The sequence below is a fragment of the Somniosus microcephalus genome, chromosome 5 (assembly GCF_052327205.1).
Source record: "Somniosus microcephalus isolate GS21.2 chromosome 5, FLI_Smic_1.0, whole genome shotgun sequence".
Taxonomy (NCBI): domain Eukaryota; kingdom Metazoa; phylum Chordata; class Chondrichthyes; order Squaliformes; family Somniosidae; genus Somniosus; species Somniosus microcephalus.
This window is the reverse complement of record NC_140991.1, coordinates 283,591,927-283,610,513: the sequence shown is the minus strand read 5'-3', so window position 1 is coordinate 283,610,513 and position 18,587 is coordinate 283,591,927. Positions and strand designations below refer to the sequence as shown.

Sequence of the window (18,587 nt, the reverse complement as noted above, 5' to 3'; positions counted from 1 at the left end):
TCTTGCTACTGTTGTACAGGGCCTTGGTGAGACCGCACCTTGAGTATTGTGTGCAGTTTTGGTCGCCTTACCTGAGGAAGGACGTTCTTGCCATGGAAGGAGTGCAGCGAAGATTCACCAGGCTGATACCTGGGATGGCAGGAATGACATATGAGGAGAGATTGTGTCGATTGGGTTTATACTCACTGGAGTTTAGAAGAATGAGAGGGGATCTCATCGAAACCTATAAAATTCTGTCAGGCCTGGACGGACTAGATGCAGGAAAGATGTTTCTGATGGCCGGGGAGTCCAGAACCAGGGGTCATAGTCTAAGGATAAAGGGGAAGCCATTTAGGACCAAAATGAGGAGGAATTTCTTCACCCAGAGAGTGGTGAACCTGTGGAATTCTCTGCCACAGAGGGCGGTGGAGGCCAGTTCATTAAATATATTCAAGAAAGAGTTGGATATATTTCTTAAGGCTAAAGGGATCAAGGGATATGGGGAGAAGGCAGGGACAGGGTACTGAATTTGGATGATCAGCCATGATCTCACTGAATGGCGGAGCAGGCTCGAAGGGCCGAATGGCCTACTCCTGCTCCTATCTTCTATGTTACTGGAGGGCTCCTGGGGACAGGTCATTTTCCATACCTTTGAACTGGACAGCCAAAAGGAGGTTCAAGGACAGCTGGAGAAATAGAAATTTACAAAGAAAAAAATGTATGTCTCTTGTGAACTCTGTATGGCCAATGCATTATCCAGAATTCTGGAAAATGTTACGCTTTCTTCATTCTTTTAATTGCTTCTCTCAAAATTAATTAAGTCCCACAGTCTGCAAAAGGGGTTAATGAGGTAAAATGTTGATTATAAAAGGCAAGTTCTAGTTAAAATGTAACATTGCTCGCAATACTTTGTGCCATTAAAATTCCAGCCCAGTAAATCTAAAGTGCAAGGGTCTGTAGGTGAAACAATATTAGCGATGGTGAGACTTAAAACCTACCAATAGACTTCTTGAAATGCTCTCACCTGTTGGGAGATCAGCTGCATTAACAGAGCCTCAAAACAACGCAAAACATATTCACCAAATCAGAGTTTTTTTACACTGCGTTAAGATTCCACTTTATATCCCAATATATATCTAGCAAAAGAGGGCAGCTTGGAATTTGTGCCCAGATCTGTGAGATCTTTCATTAAAATGGTGCAATAACATGTTCTGTACGTGTTCGCATAGACATGCAGAAGAGATTCTGTAGACAGTAATCAATGTCATAGATGATATCTACAGCACACAAGGCTTGGCTGGTCTCTCTCCCTGTTCAATCATAATGTCACTAATATTTCTGACGAATTGAATGAAGAGAGTGTAAAACAGCAAATGACAGCAGTCGCCTTTGTTTGGACTTGTACACACCATTTACTTGTCAACACATGGGGGTTTTCTACATGAACACAGCAGTTTCTTAAGAAGTGCCATTCTCTCAATTCTCTCCAAAGTAAAAAGTTTCCTCAGTGGGGCCCCCTCTAGCAACACAATACAAAGAGTGCTGTTGTGTATGCACTAGTGTTTTAAAATGCACGTCCATTTCAGTTGAAAACTAACTTTAGTTCAGGGAAGGGGGAGGGGAAAAGGAGAGCAGGGGAGGGGAAAAGGAGAGTGGGGGAGAGGAAAAGGAGAGCAGGGGAGGGGAAAAGGAGAGTGGGGGAGAGGAAAAGGAGAGCGGGGGAGGGGAAAAGGAGAGCGGGGGAGGGGAAAAGGAGAGCAGGGGAGAGGAAAAGGAGAGCGGGGGAGGGGAAAAGGAGAGCGGGGGAGGGGAAAAGGAGAGTGGGGGAGAGGAAAAGGAGAGCGGGGGAGGGGAAAAGGAGAGCGGGGGAGGGGAAAAGGAGAGCAGGGGAGAGGAAAAGGAGAGAGGGGAGGGGAGAAACATAGAAACATAGAAATATAGAAGATAGGAGCAGGAGTAGGCCATTCGGCCCCTCGAGCCTGCTCCGCCATTCAATGCGATCATGGCTGATCATCCAAATTCAGTACCATGTCCCTGAAGGAGAGGGGGAGGGGAAAAGGAGAGAGGGGAGGGGAAAAGGAGAGAGGGGAGGGGAGAAGGAGAGAGGGGAGGGGAGAAGGAGAGAGGGGTCAGGGAAAGGAGGAGGAACACATCAGACTAGGTTCCTATTTCCAATTGCTATCCAGAAACCCTATGTTGGAAAGTACATGTGCAGACAGATTCAGGCATGGCTGCAATGCACCACATGGTCAAATGGCCTACCAAAAATCCTCTAATGATACATGATGAATGGCCGCTTGCGAGAGGTAATGAAGGGCAGTCAGCACACGTGAAGTTATAATCAACAACAACAACTTTATTTATATAGCGCCTTTAACGTAGTAAAACGTACCAAGGCACTTCATTGGAGCGTAATCAGACAAAAATCGACACCGGGCCAAAGGAGGAGGCATTAGGACAGGTGAACGGCATAGTTTCAAGCAGACTCTTAAAAGGAGGAGAGAGAGTTAGAAAGGTGGAGAGGTTTAGGGAGAGAATTCCAGAGCTAAGGGCCTAGACAGCTGAAGGCACAGCTGCCAATGATGGGGCGAAGGAAATTGGGGATGCACAAGAGGCCAGAGTTGCAGGAACATAGAGTTCTCGGTGGGTGGTAGGGCTGGGGGGGGTTAGAGAGTTAAGGAAGGGTGAGGCCATGAGGGGTTTGAACACGAGAATGAGAATTTTAAAATCAAGGGGTTGCCGGACCGAGGGCCAATGTAGGTCAGCGAGCATAGGGGTGATGGGTGAACGGGACTTGGTGCAAGTATGGCAGCAGACTTTTGGATGAGCTCGAGTTTACGGAGGATGGAAGGTAGGTCAGCCAGGAGAGCTTTGGAATAATCGAGTCCGGAGGTAACAGGAGCATGGATGGGAGTTTCAGCAACAGAGGAGTTGAGACAGGAGACAAGCGATATTACAGAGGTGGTAGTAGGTGGTCTTGGTGATGGAGAGGCTATGGGGTCTGAAGTGCAGCTCAGGGTCAAATTGGACGCCGAGTCTGGTTCAGCCTGAGACAATGGTCAGGGAGGGGAGTGGAGTGGAATCGGTGGCTAGGGAACAACTCGAGTCAGTAATTAGAGGGGAGAAATCACGGAAATGGAGAAGAAAATCTATCGTCGGTATATAGAACTGGTTACAATGACTGAGATAGAGGTCATCCCATCACAAGCACAACATCCAGTCAGGTGCTAGCTTGGCTTAAAATAGTTTCTACGTAGAGGTCATTTGATTTCTACTTGTCTAAGATGACTTTTACTTCCCACATACGTTTCAAACCAGACATGCAGAGGATTGTGACAGTTAGTATTTTTTAGCTTTTACATTATTCACACAGAAATGTGCACTGGAACAGAAAGCAGATTTTAAGGAGTGGATCTTATTCTGTTTTTCTTGTGAAATTTCCATCAAGATGTTGCTGAAACGATAACCACTCTTGAAATTAGAGCATTAGTGACAGCAAATTCAAAGTCAACTTGAAAGGGTCGCATGATCTGTGCATGTTGCGGGATGCAGTCAGCGGTTCAGAGGTCAGAAAGGAATTTTGTTGCGAGCCGATTTCGATTCGAAGGAAGCAGACCTCAGTGTCAAAGTACAGAGGTAAAGAAAGAAGAATGAACAAACTTGCATTTATACAGCATATATTTCACAACCTCAGGACGTCCCAAAGTGTTTTACAACCAGTGACGTACTTTTGAAATGTAGTCATTATTGTAATGTTGGAAAAGCGGCGGCCATTGTTCAGCAGTAACTTGCAGTTGCAGCCTCTCCTATGCTGCCCATAAAGATCCTGTTTATTCAGCTGCCGAATTGACCCTTCTTACAATGGCACAAATCTATGGCTCAATAAATAATACTGCAGAAAGTATTTGCCTAAATTTGGTTTGCACTGCTCTGTGTGTTTTAAACAAACGCACATCCATGCAATTCATAGAATCATCGAATGATACAGCACAGACGGAGGCCGTTCGGCCCATCATGCCTGTGCCAGCTCTTTGAAAGAGTGATCCAATTAGTCCCACTCCCCTGCCCTTTCCCCAGAGCCCTGCACATTTTTCCCCTTCAAGTATTTATCCAATTTCCTTTTGAAAGTTATTATTGAATCTGTTTCCACCACCCTTTCAGGCAGTGCATTCCAGATCATAATTTACGGCGTAAAAAAATTCTCCTCATCTCGCCTCTGGTTCTTTTGCCAATTACCTTAAATCTGTGTCCTCTGGTTAACGACCCCTCTCCTTATTTACTCTATCAAAACCCTTAATGATTTTCAACACCTCTATTAAATCTTCTCTTAACCTTCTCTACTCTAAGGAGAACAACCCCAGCTTCTTTAGACTCTCCAAGTAACTGAAGTCCCCACATCCCTGGTACCATTCTAGTAAATTAACTTTGCACCCTCTCTAAAGCGTGGTGCCCAGAATTCGACAGAATACTCCAGCTGGGGCCTAACCAGTGATTTATAAAGTTTAGCATAACTTCCTTGCTTTTGTACTCTATGCCTCAATTTCTCAAGCCAAGGATCCCATATGCTTTTTAACAGCCTTCTCAACTTGTCCTGCCACCTTCAAAGATTTGTGTACATACACCCCCAGGTCTCTCTGTTCCTGCACCCACTTTAAAATTGTACCATTTAGTTCATTTTGTCTCTCATTCTTCCTACCAAAATGCATCAATTCATACTTAACTGCGTTAAATTTCATCTGCCATGTGTCTGCCCATTTCATCGGTCTGAATATGTCCTCCTGAAGTCTGTTACTATCCATCTCCTTTTCTGAGTTTCATGTCATCTCCAATATGGACCCCTGGGGGACACCACTGTATACTTCCCTCCAGTCTGAAAAACAATCGTTCACCACTACTCTCTGCTTTCTGTCCTTTAGCCAATTTTGGATCCACACTGCCACTGCCCCTTTGATCCCCATGGGCTTCAATTTTGCTAATAAGTCTATTATGTGGTACTTTATCAAAACAACATCAACAGCACTACCTTTATCAACCCTTTCCATTACTTCATCAAAGAACTCAATCAAGTTAGTCAAACATGATTTGCCTTTAACAAATCCAAGCTGGCTGTGATTTATTAACCCATATTTTTCCAAGTGACAATTAATTTTGTCTTGGTTTATTGTCTAAAAGTTTCCCTACCAATGACATTAGGCTGATTGGCCTGTAGTTGCCAGGTTTATCCCTCTCCCCTTTTTTGAACAGGGCTGTAACATTTACAGCCCTCCAGTCCTCTAGTGGAAGACCAGGTGCAGAAGGTCCCGGAAGGAGCCCCGAGGAGGGGCGGTTGGTGAGAAGGTCACGGAAGGAGCCCCGGGAGGGGCGGCTGGTGAGCAGGCCCGGGCGTTGGGCTGAAGATTGTCGGACAGGAGGAATGGTGGAAATGGAATGGCGGCGCGCACAGACGCAGCGGCTTTGCTTCTCCCAGGACGGTGCTATTTACGTTTAATGTTAAATGTTATTTGTACTGGACTCATGGGAGCTTGCAAGATCACATTTCGTTGTTCATGTACTTGTGCATTGTACAATGACAATAAAGTTGAATTATTCTTATTCTTATTATAATTAACATCAGTGTAGGGTTGATTTTGTGGTGTCACGCGCTCTTTCGAGCACTAAGCTCAGCAGGAGGCTGAAGGTCGCATCTGTCTCCCGCTTGCAGTGAAGGGGAACAGGGGAGAAAGGAGTGAACCTGTAGGCCATGTACGGAATAGTTGTCGTACTTGCTACAAAAAATATTACCTGCCACCCGATATTTGTTGATTTTTTAATAGTTAATGAAATGAATGCATCTGTGTTCTCTGTAACACTAATCTTTCCCCAATGGTCACTCTTGAAAGTGTTTAAATGTGTAGTAATCATGCCAGCTTTTAGTGGGTCTTGCATACTTGACACAATATAATTATTTGATAAATAATTAGTTATGGAATTTTTAATAAATTAATTATAATTCCATAAAATCTTAATCAATTGAGTCCCGATTTGCTAGGGTTGACGCTCTGGTGACGCTATCATAAAGATAAAAGAGATCTTATCCGAGATGGTTTTCAAAGTTGCAATGAAGTTTGAGCCAATCTGATGCTTTTTAGGAATTTGTTATTTTCAAACTGTAGCCAGTAGAGTATTCTGTTTCCCTCAGCCTTTGACCTTAGACAAATTAGTAATATATTGTAAACTGACTGTAATTCTAAACTGATCAGTTTTCAGAGCAAGGCGTCAGACTTGGATCAGTGGGTAGCGCTCTCACCTCTGAGTCAGGAGGTTGTGGGTTCAAGTCCCGCTCCAGAGATTTTAGCACATAATCTCACTGACAGGGATTTGAAGTTTGTACAGGTGTTCAGTTCTGAGCTAAAAGCTTGTTCCACAAGGTTACACCCATCGATTTACTGACCCATTAACACTGTAGGCCTCCCGGAAAGCCACCAGAAAATACAACCCCCCCCCCCCCCCGCCATGATGGGCAAAAAATGAAAATATTAAAGAAGAACCTTGGCAAAGGAGGCATTTGAAGTTCCAGCATGCATCTGAGCTGTTTTCCTGCTTCTAAGCCTCCATCCTCGTGTACAATCTGCCAGGCTCCTCATGGCTGTTAACGCTGCTGAAATGCTGTTAGCGGCCGCCTGCACTGGCGTGCTTTAGAGAGGGCGGCAACAGGAGTGGCAAAATCCAAAATGGATGAGCGAGCATCAACTCAGCATTGCACACCGACTCATTACAATAATTTCGGCGAGCGCAGGCAAGGGCAGCACTGCCAACCTGCCAAAAATGGCGGCCGCCACATGACCCACTGGCCACAGGCAGTACTGCGGCAGCCGCCATTCCCCCCACCCCCCCGAATATGGCAGTAACAGGTGGCGCCAACCCCATGAACTTGAATTTATATTGCACCTTTCATGACCTTAGGACATCCCAAAGCACTTTACAGCCAATGAAGTATTTTATTGGTGTAGAGGGTGTGAAGGAATAAGCCATATAACCGATTCAGAAAAATACACCATTCTATGAAAGAATTCTGACCTCATTAAAACATGACAAACTGGGTCCACTTGCCTGGATGAGCGCAGCTCCAACAACACTCAAGAAGCTCGACACCATCCAGAACAAAGCAGCCCACTTGATTGGCACCCCATCCACCACCTTAAACATTCACTCCCTCCACCACCGGCGTGCCGTGGCTGCAGTGTGTACCGTCTACAAGACGCACTGCAGCAACTCGCCAAGGCTTCTTTGGCAGCACCTCCCAAACCCATGACCTCTTCCACCTAGAAGGACAAGGACAGCAGGCGCATAGGAATACCACCACCTCCAAGTTCCCCTCCAAGTCACGCACCATCCTTATCGCCGATCCTTCATCGTCGCTGGGTCAAAATCCTGGAACTCCCTCCCTAACAGCACTGTGGGAGTACCTTTACCACACAAACAGCAGCGGTTCAAGAAGGCGGCTCACCACCACCTTCTCAAGGGCAATTAAGGATGGGCAATGAATGCTGGCCTTTCCAGCGACACCCTGATCCCATAAACAAATTTTAAAATGTCACTATAATGTAGGAAATACGGCAACCAATTTGCACACAGCGTGGTCTCACACACTGCAATGAGATTAATGACCAGATAATCTGTTTTAGTGATGTTGGTTGAGGGATAAATATTGACCAGGACATCGGGAGAATTCTCCGGCTCTACTTCGAATAGTACCACAGGATGTTTTACGTCCACCTGAAGGGTGGCACCTCCAACAGTGCAGAACTCCCTCAGTACTGCACTGGAGTGTCAGTGAGATTATGTGCTAAAATCTCTGGAGTGGGACTTGAACCCACAACCTTCTGACTCAGAGGTGAGAGCGCTACCCAATGATCCAAGTCTGACGCCTTGCTCTAAAAACTGATCAGTTTAGAATTAGAGTCAGCTTATAATACAATACTATTTTGTCTAAGGTCAAAGGCTGAGGGAAACAGAATACTCTACTGGCTATAGTTTGAGGGGTGGAGAGAGATTCTCAGACTCACTGGCAACTTTTCTGTAACCTTCAGGAATCTAGGAAGGCTGGTAACTTACATCTCGCCAATGTCAGTGTTTTCTGATGTATGCTGAATGGTTAGTATTCAGGTGGCTGTTGCGTTTTTCGATTTTTGCATTTTCGAGAATGTTTCCGAAGTGAACCAAAAAATATATATTGTATAAATAAAGCTTAACAAAAATGATGGCTCAAGGTGTAAAATTCAGTCCACTGGGGACCATGCAGACAAGGAACACTGCGGATACAATTAGCTGATCTCGGTTGGGGTGACGGTTGAGGTGATAGTTGGGAGTGCTACAATTGCCTCCACACCACAACACCCACCCTGACTAGGAAGGAAAAATCAGCAGGGTTCCCACTCCTGATCACCAGTGAACAATTCCTGTTACCTGCGCACACATGTGGACATCACTTGAAGATAGAATTGGACTTCGTTGTGATGACCCCAGAGTTGAATAACCGAACACTCATTAGCAGCTCACACATGGAGAATGTGATTTTTGGCCCAGCAGGATTTTGGATAATTTATATTAATTTGCTATCAAGTTCAATTCAGTAAATGCGAGGCTAAATGCACACTACACACAAGCTATCTGGGAAAACGTATTTAACCCAATAGTTAGGTGTTCCCTATATACTATGTGAGTTGAGACAGTGAGGTTCCTTAATACATTCTAGGGCCATTCACACAGCAGGGGTTAGTTGCCTGCAGACTCACATTTGGAAGTTGGTAGCAGGTTTGATTGTCAGCTTAACTTGGCAATCCCCCAACACAGAGACCTGTGGAGGATCAGAGGTCATATTTTTGCCTTCCCGTTCAGCAGAAACGAGGTCAGTCTGCAAAGACTTGGCAGGGAAATAGTCACAAAGACAGCGATCTCCCTTCCTAAATTTGCTGCCAGGAAGCAAGTTTGCGCAATTTATTGTTTTCGATGTTACGAGGAGCAAGAGAGATTAAATTGAATTTTGCTGAAGAAGGTATTCTCTATGTTCATATATTACACATAAAATAAGCCAGCTTCATTGGCCTTGTCTCACATGCTTATCAGTCTGTATTCTGGAAGGTAGGAGAAAGGCACATGCAGGTTTACAGTATCCAGTACACACAAGGGGGTGAATTGTTACCCACCGTAGGACATGTTAGAGTATTGGCCAGTTAAGGGGAAACTCCTGATCATAAGGGACATGCGATCCGCTTAAAGAAGAAATCACTGATGTTGAATTGGTGAGAATACCTAGTGCAGACCCGAAATTTGAAACAGTGAGGACCTGCATCATAAGTCAATGTTTTCGGGAGGGGGTAGAAAACTGGAGGGACAGAACTTAAAATGAGAAAAATGTATGAGGACACAGCCAACAATCCAGGATATTCTTTTTTTTGCTATCAATTCAACCTCTTGAGCTACATTTGTGAAGTTGACAGTTTCTTTCTGGCCTTAATCCGGACTTGAACAAGGTTAAAGAGGCCTTGGAAAAAATAACATACTTTCAGCCCAATTGTCGACTCACTATTGCCCAGCCATTAATCTTACACCTATCATTTGTTATATAATCTTACCATCCATAACAAGATAAATATCTTTATTAAAAATACAAATTTTGAAGCAATTCTAATAGCTTTTGAAATTTGATATATTAAAGTAGACAGTATTGATGCACTTTTATAGGGAGACGCATTTAAAATTTTAATTAATATGTTTTACATAGGGTTATTACTCTACTATACTATAGATTAATAGTGTCTGGGACAGCTGACAAGATGCATTAAGTATACTAAACACGCAGCACACAGCCATACAAGGTTTTTAAAAACGCTTTGTGCTACATGCCCAGAGAACAAAAGAGTGCATCAAACACAGGAACATGCAAAACACCTGCCAACGAACTGCTCCCAGGCAAGCTGAAGCTCATGAAGGACATCGAATCAGACATGCGCAAAAACGACCAAGGCAGCAACCCCAAGACAAGTCACGACAGAAAACGTGAAGGGAACACGTCTCCCAGCATGTTTTCACTGCTGCAAGGAGGCAGGCGCTTGGTCTCTTGTCTGCAGTGTAATCAGTCTCGCTGCAGCTCACCGAGTCATTCAGTATCGCGAAGCAAGTTACTCTCAAAGACAGTCGCTTCAAATAAGTCCAACGACATAGCACAACACGCCCATATTGTTCGCAGAGCTGGACATTAATCCCGTGCAGTTTATTTCCTTGCCGGAGCTGTCTGCTCAGCGCACTAGTGCACAGTAAAAATACAGTGCCTTCAAATTTAAATATCTCCCACTTTCATTGGGGCATGAACCAATTGGTTAGAAAAAGTTTTGCCATTTAATTGTCTTGATTAAAATCCTTGCTATAAAGCTCTGGTTGGACCCGATAGAATCATAGAATAGTACAGCACAGAAGGAGGCCATTCGGCCCATCGAGAACTGCATTCAGTTCTGGGCACCGTAGCTCAGGCAGGATATATAGGCCTTGGAGGGGGTGCAGCGCAGATTCACCAGAACGATACCCGGCTAAAGGGGTTAAACTATGAGGGCAAGTTGCATAGACTAGGCTTGTATTCCTTTGAGTATAGAAGATTAAGAGGTGATCTAATTGGGGTGTTTAAGATGATTAAAGGATTTGATAGGGCAGATGGGGAGAAACTATCTCCTCTGGTGGGGGGAGTCCAGAACAAGGGGGCAGAACCTTAAAATTAGTTCAGGGATGATGTCAGAAAGCACTTCTTCATAACAAAGGGCAGCGGAAATATGGAAATCTCTCCCCCAAAAAGCTGTTGAGACTGGGTCAGCTGAAAATTTCAAAACTGTGATTGATAGATTTTTGTTAGGCAAGGGTATTAAGGGATATGGAACCAAGGCGGGTAAATGGAGTTAAGATACAGATTACCCATGATCTAATTGAAGAGCGGGACCAGTTCAAGGGGCTGAATGGCCTGCTCCAGTTTCTACCTTCCAATGACCCATGCTGAGTTGCTTGATCGCAGGTGGGGCAATGATAGGTGCTCTACAGCTAACGGGTTTGGGGAAGGGGAAGGGAGTAAGGGGACAAATTAATCAGGGCCCCCGTCCCTGATCACAATGAAATTGACCCCAGTTGGAAGTAAATGCATCTGGACATAACAGGAGGCCAGAACTGAGCACAGCAGTGCTGACACTGTGTTTGCACAGTCTGTCAACATTCACTTCTTCAGGAGAGTAAAACAAAATTGATCATAACAAATAAATGATCAATGTGTTGCAGAATTAGTGGTAGTCAGTCTAATTGTTTAGATGATAAAATTATTTTGGAGCACTTGACCTGAACAGGAAGTATTGGACTCCATACTCCCAATGAAACATGCTCCACTTGCCCCACTTCATTCCCCAGGACTAGATCCAGCACTGCTTCCTTCTGCATTCAGCTGCAAACACACTGATCAAGATCTCTTGTACACATTTCAGAAATTCCTCCCCCTCTTTGCCCTTTACACTTTTACTAACCCAGTCTACATTAGGATAATTGAAGTCCCCCATTATCACTACTCTGTAGCTCTTGCGTCTTTCTGTAATTTGCCTGCATTTTGCTCCTCTATCTCCTTCCCACTATTTGGTGGCCTATAGTACACACCTAGTACCACAATACTGTCGCTCCTCTATTGTTCCTTAATTCTAACCAAATACATCAACTACATTATTCCTCGCCAGTGCTATAATAGTTTCTTTGATTAATGCTGCCACCTCTCCCCTCCTATTTTTCCTTCCCTATCTTTCCTGAATACTTTGTAGCAAGGAATATTAAGTTCCCAATCCTCCCAGGTCTCTGTTATTGCCGCTCTATCATAGTCTCAATATTTTCCCTTTCTGTTCCCTTGCAAGCACTCACTGCTCTACAACCATGCCGCTGTCAATGATGCTTATGAACCACCACCCCTTTCCCGAGGGATGGGCAATGAGTGCCAGCCTTGCTAGCGATGCCCACATCCCAAGAATGAATACTGAATAAAAACAAGCCGCTAGGAAACCCTTTGGAAGTTCCCAGCCTCCATTCAGTGTTTCCCAGCTGACAAGCCAACTGAAAGCTGGCAACAACTCGTGACTGACCCCATATACAATTGCCGCAGGGCATGTGTTAGTGCACAAGGGGTTGCTTCTTATCATTTTCAACAGCTGTCAAACAACTATTACAGAATATGTACAGAGCCACAATAGTTTCTTGTACATGAGAATTCGTCACCATATATTAATAGACAGTCTCATGTCACAAAGTAGTTAAAATCTGAAAATTATCTGAAACATTGTAATGCACAGACAAAATATAAAAGTCAGCTGACTCAAATCAGAATCCTCTTATTGGGTATGACAATTATATTGTAGCTGTTAGAGAGTTTAAAAAAAATAAGCAACAGCTTTTTGTATCATCAACTCAAGCATATTGTACCGGGAACTTGGGCTTCTAATCATCACGAAAAATACTGGTTTTGGACAGGGAGGTTTAAAAAACTGCAGACACTACGTAGCATTGCGTTTTACTATCACATTATCTTTGGACTTCTGAAAAGATTTATCTGTTACAGTAACGCTGATAAGAGAGACTGACAATCATTTTGCACTTTGTTAAAATATACCTTCACGAAAAGTGTTCGACAAAGTTTATTTTTGTTAGTTTAAAGAATCTGTGATGCAACGGAAATAAAGCAGACCAAAGCACATCATTGCATGCTTGTAAATGATATGATGGAAAGAACTTTACCGTTTTTCCAAACAGAAAGGCTTTGCAAAAGACTCTCTTTATGAAGACTTTGCCCCTTTTAAGCACAGACTTTTTTTTTAAACTAGTTTCTCTTATCATTTGTAGAGCTATAACTTCCTCATCAAACAGGTCCACTTAGTTTAGAACAGAGTGGTGGAATTCCCCTGCCCTTACACCAGAGCCTAAAATAGTTTGATGCTCAAACTCAGTCAAACTAAGATACTAATGTGTTCATAATTCCTCTCTAACCTCTGCAGAGAGGAGCTGAACAGGTTGAAGTATTGGATTGTACTGATAGCCTCTCTCAGGGGAGGACAGCTGGGCATGTAATAGCTGAATAAATCCATTCCTACCTTTCCAGCAGGCAACACTTTAGCAAAACAAAGATGTGAAATGTGTAAAAATTATCTTTGCAAATAAATTATGAATAGATGGGAGAATGGACAAACAGCTGCAGCAGTGTATATTAAAATCCAAGCAAATACATCGAGCCTGCAAGGTAATGACCAGCCAGATGTCCTTACATCAATTTTCACCATGTGGCAAAATAAAAAGCTAAACACTTCCTTTTTTATCGAACATGGAATTCCGAATTGACTTTGTAAAAAATTCATCCCGAGATGTGGGTGTCGCTGGCAAAGTCAGTATTTATTACCCGTCCCTTGTTGCCAAAATGAGTGGTTTGCTAGGCCACTTCAGAGGGCAGTTCAGATTCAACCACATTGGTGTGGCTGGAATCACATGTTGGTCAGACCGGATAAGGGTAACAGGTTTTCTTCCCTAAAGGGCATTAGTGAGCCAGTTGAGTTTTTACAACAAACCAACAGCTTCATATCACTTTTTTCTAATATCCGCTTTTTATTTACACATTTGTTTTTAAACTGAAGTCAAATATTCAAACTGCCATGGTGAGATTTGAACTCACACTCGTCTGGATTATGAGTCCAGGCCTCTAGATTACTAGTTCAGTAACATAACCACTACACTACCGTACTTAGAGGTGTCAATTTAATAACTGGAAGAAAATTATATTATTTAAGCATCAAAATTACAAGTCACACACATATAGCATAATAAAGGGTGTGAAGAGAATTGCATGCTTGGTGTACGCTGGCATAGTGTGTTAGAGCAGCGTGTGGCAGCACAGTGTGGCTTGGCGCAATTTTAACCCCCTCAGTGTTGGACTGCTCAACACAACCACCCACCACAGGGGGAAGAGAGCTGAGTGGAGACCAGACACCTCCCTGCAGAGAGGGAGGGAGGGAGGAAAGCCTGGCAGGAGAGACAGTCCAGCCCACCATCCCTCACCCACCTCCGAACACATGGCAGAAGGGTATTGTAACAGTAGCCTGGCCACTAGTTGCCCATCCACCTTCCTGGCTACAGCGGGTGAGCATCTCAATGTCAGGAAAGAGAACAATGGGAATTCAGAGGGAAACACAAAGAAAAAAATATTTTGTTGCAGACAATCACAGAATTGATATAGTGTCAGTAACATGTGTTTAAGCAGGGCTTAAAGTATTATTTCTCGTTCACCCTACTTACCCAATTATAAATTATCTGCATATTAAAAAAATAAAGTCGTGTGGATGTGTAAACAATTAACTCATCCGAACCACTGACTATATCACATGGTGAGGTAATAAGTACAAAAATACTTTAGACACTACAATGGAAGGCTATGTAACAAGCAGAACTCATTCAAGAACTACAACCTCCTAAGGAGACAGTGGTGCCTGGAATAGTCTAAACTGCTTTTTAATTGATCTCGGAGACGCTACTGTGGGGTGTTGATCGGAGGTCATGCAATTCCCCACAGAAAGCATCATAACAATTAGATGTAGAATCACAGCTCCCAGTAGCCAGTTTCTCAAATCCACACAGGCAAGAGCCTGGAAGCAAGTTACCTGGGCACGTTACCCTCCTGTACTCTGGGCTGGGCATGTTACCATCCTGCACTCTGGGCTGGGCATGTTACCATCCTGCACTCTGGGCTGAGCATGCTACACTCCTGCACTCTGGGCTGGGCATGTTACCATCCTGCACTCTGGGCTGAGCATGCTACACTCCTGCACTCTGGGCTGGGCATGTTACCATCCTGCACTCTGGGCTGAGCATGCTACACTCCTGCACTCTGGGCTGGGCATGTTACCATCCTGCACTCTGGGCTGGGCATGTTACCATCCTCCACTCTGGGCTGGGCATGCTACCATCCTGCACTCTGGGCTGAGCATGCTACACTCCTGCACTCTGGGCTGGGCATGTTACTATCCTGCACTCTGGGCTGAGCATGCTACACTCCTGCACTCTGGGCTGGGCATGTTACCATCCTCCACTCTGGGCTGGGCATGCTACCCTGTTGAACTCTCGCTGGGAATGGCCTAATGACCCAGGGGAAAGGAGAAAATACCTTAAAATGGGGGAATCTTACCCTCAGTAAAGGACAATTACACACCCCTGAAGGTAAATGTTAGTCAGAAGGCAGTGAGCCAACAAGGTGACTTCATTAGAACAAACACTCGTTTTCACCCATGGCAGCTGTTCAAAGTGAGTCAATTCTCAAAACAGGCAACCCTTCCAGAGAATATTCTGCAGTATGTTTATTCCCACAAGGGATAGATTATAGCAACAAGAAATTCACTGATTATACAACACCACTCTGAGTAACAGGGGCAGATAGAAACAAGTTATGGGGCAGCAGAGCTGAAGATGTGTCACTAAGATATATCAGAGCGCCCTAAACACATTTCAGGAGGGGTTGTCTGGGTGCAGTTCTTCATAATGTCAAACTGAACAATCACACCGTTTATATTGCGAGTTCACTAAACAGCATTTTCTGTTTTTATTTCACTAAACTAGGTTTGGGCGAAGTTATTACACAAATATGGAACACCAAGCCTGTGGAGTTGCTTTGTAATCTAAACGCGGCCCAATACTCGGCCAGACACAGTGTACAGAGTAACCAGCGATGTGTACGGGTGCAGGCAGTGAACGTCCCCATTTGTTGCTTTCTGTTCCCGAAAACACAAAGAGAAGTCTCCCTCTGTAACCTGTTCACAGTCAACCAAAGCGGGACAAAGACATGTTTTGAAAACATGGATGCAAATAAACAGGACGTGCTACAGAATAAAAAGAACACATTTGTAATGGGGCTCACTCTGTGGATGATGTTTCCCTGCCCTTGAAATCGATGGGAATGATAAAGTGTCTGTGGAACACTGTGCTTGGGGGCTGGGTGCCATTCTCAAATGAACGAGAGCAAAAAGAAAATACAGATCCCACTAATGTCAAGGACCGCTCTACCCCAGTACATAGAATCAGAGAGGGATGGCTCAGGCTTAAAACATCGGACATGCACTGTGCATGTAGCAGTGCTGAAATGTGTGTGTTTGGAGGGGGGGTTCTCGCTAATCTGTGGAACTTCTCTGTCGCTCAGACAGATGCTGCATTTAAAAAACAAAACAGGGAGAGAGAGCGAGAGAGAGAGAGAAGGTATTAATGTAACGTTGGTTGTGGAGACCGCGTTCGCTGGTAGATTTGACCAGGTGAATGGGGCCCGCGTGTGAATGACATGTGGGTGAAATTGACCCGAGCTGTTTCAGGGCGCTTTATTAATGGGAACTCGGGATCGCATCCAAGCTTTAGGACTCGGAGCCTTCTAGTTTGAGACTCACCGACCGGCTCCAATCCCTTGCTCCTCCTCGCTCCCTCTACCTCTCTAGGTGACCCAGGTTTGCTCCCTGCCCCTCGCCCCTTCCTACAGGTAACCAGCCTGTCGCCTCCTTTGATGCCAACAGCCCAGGGTGTCTTACCTCCGAACAAGTGAGGCGACAGGTGAGCGGGGAGGGATCCGATGAGTAACCGGGGGGCTCCGTGGCCTCCTGGCCGCTCCCCCGTGCTCTCCTCCGGGGTGCTGCCCTCCGACTCCTCCTGCGAGCTGTACGTGCCTCCGCTGTTGGGGATCGTGAGCGACTGGTTCCGGCTGCTGGCTGCCATCGACCTGGGGCCAGCGGGCGGCGAGGGGCCGTAGTGGTAGCGGCTGCTGGCCAGCGTTGTGGCCACCCCGGCTCCGGCCCCCGAGCCGTGCCCCGAGCCGCTCGAACCGGCGGCCGACCGGTTGCTCCCGTTACTGCTGGCCGTGTTGGAGGGCAAATCCGAGCCCGAGTAAGCCCGGGTGCGACCGTTCGTCGCCGGGCTACTCTGCTTCGCCCCCATGGGGGAGACTTGGAGGTCAAGGAACGGTTTGCAATGGTCTTTTGGAGACGGTCCCGGAACCTCCTCCAGCAAACTTCTGATCCACTTTCCACGTCTGGCTCCCTTTCTTCCCAAAATGGTCCCAGTTTTCTCTCTCTCTCTTAAATCCCCTTTCTCCACGGAATAAATACCCGGCGAAGTCTCTCAATAGCTGCCCATGGCTGGTAGACGTTGGTGAAAGAGCTCAGAACTCTTGTGTGTATGCGTGTGTGTGATGAATAGAAAGATCCCAACAAAGAGACACGGAGTCACCCCCAGCCGATTCAGTCCCCTCCCTCCCCTCTCCCCCCCCCCCCTCGCCCCCCCAAACCCCTTTCCTGAGGGGGTGGAGAAGGTTTAGCAAGTGCCCCGGGCTCGGGTGCTCTGTAACCAGGGTGAGTGCTGTGCTGGTCCGGCTCCTGAACCACCTCCTGCCGCTGTTCCTAGGGCTTGCAGCTGCCCCGCTCTCTCCGCCATCGCAGTGCTAATCCAAGAGCATGGCATTTAAAAAAAACAAGAGTGAGCTGTTGCTTTTTGTTTCACTGTCCCCTTTCCCTTCGTCACGCTCGGGGAGCTCCTCGCTCCCTCCTCGAAAGGAAGAGAGGGAAATGTCGATTTGCACACATCGTTAAAGTCAGGAGGACGTCCAGACTGACACCGAGAGACACTCAGAACAGACAGAGACTCACTGACTGACTGCCCCCTTCTCGCGTCAGGGCACGTCACAAACAGCAGGAAGAGATCACACAGAAACAGTGAGAGAGAGAGAGAGAGAGAACAATACAATGAGAGATCAGAGTATAGAATGAGAGAGAGCGGAAGAGAGAGAGAGAGAGAGAGAACAATACAGGGAGAGATCAGAGTAACAATGAGAGAGAGAACAATACAGGGAGAGATCAGAGTAACAATGAGAGAGAGAGAGAACAATACAGGGAGAGATCAGAGTAACAATGAGAGAGGGAGAAAAAAATACAGGGAGAGATCAGAGTAACAAGGAGAGAGAGCGAGAGAACAATACAGGGCGAGATCAGAGTAACAATGAGGGAGAGAGAGAATAATAAAGGGTGAGATCAGAGTAACAATGAAAGATTGAGAGATCAATACAGGGAGAGATCAGAGTAACAATGAGAGAGAGAACAATAGAGAGAGAGACCAGAGTAACAAGCTGAGTGAGAACAATACAGGGAGAGATCAGAGTAACCATGAGAGAGAGAGAGAACATTACAGGGAGAGATCAGAGTAACAATGAGAGAGAGAGAGAGAACAATAAAGGAAGAGATCAGAGTAACAATGAGCGAAAGTGAGAGAACAATACAGGGAGAGATCAGAGTAACAAAGAGAGAGAGAGAATAATACAGGGAGAGATCAGAGTAACAATGAGCGCGAGTGAGAGAACAATACAGGGTGAGATCAGAGTAACAATGAGAGGGAGAGAATAATACAGGGAGAGATCAGAGTAACAATGAGAGAGAGAGAGAATAATAAAGGGTGAGATCAGAGTAACAATGAAAGATTGAGAGATCAATACGGGGAGAGACCAGAGTAACAATGAGAGAGGGAGAGAGAACAATACAGGGAGAGATCAGAGTAAC

At 45.3% G+C, this 18,587-nt stretch overlaps 1 protein-coding gene across 2 annotated transcripts in view; it reads right to left on the bottom strand.

Moving 5' to 3' along the window:
- The window catches only part of LOC147117777 (E3 ubiquitin-protein ligase znrf2-like), a 234,525-nt gene extending 216,822 nt beyond the window's left edge, over positions 1-17,703 (bottom strand). The window contains exon 1 of one of the 2 annotated variants that reach the window (XM_085989042.1): positions 16,575-17,703. In XM_085989042.1, the coding sequence (XP_085845168.1) occupies positions 16,575-16,977 (403 nt within the window). In that variant the 5' untranslated portion in view covers positions 16,978-17,703. The remainder of the gene's footprint in view (positions 1-16,574) is intronic. The other variant, XM_085989041.1, reaches the window with a different exon arrangement.
- Between the last annotated feature and the right edge of the window lie 884 nt (positions 17,704-18,587).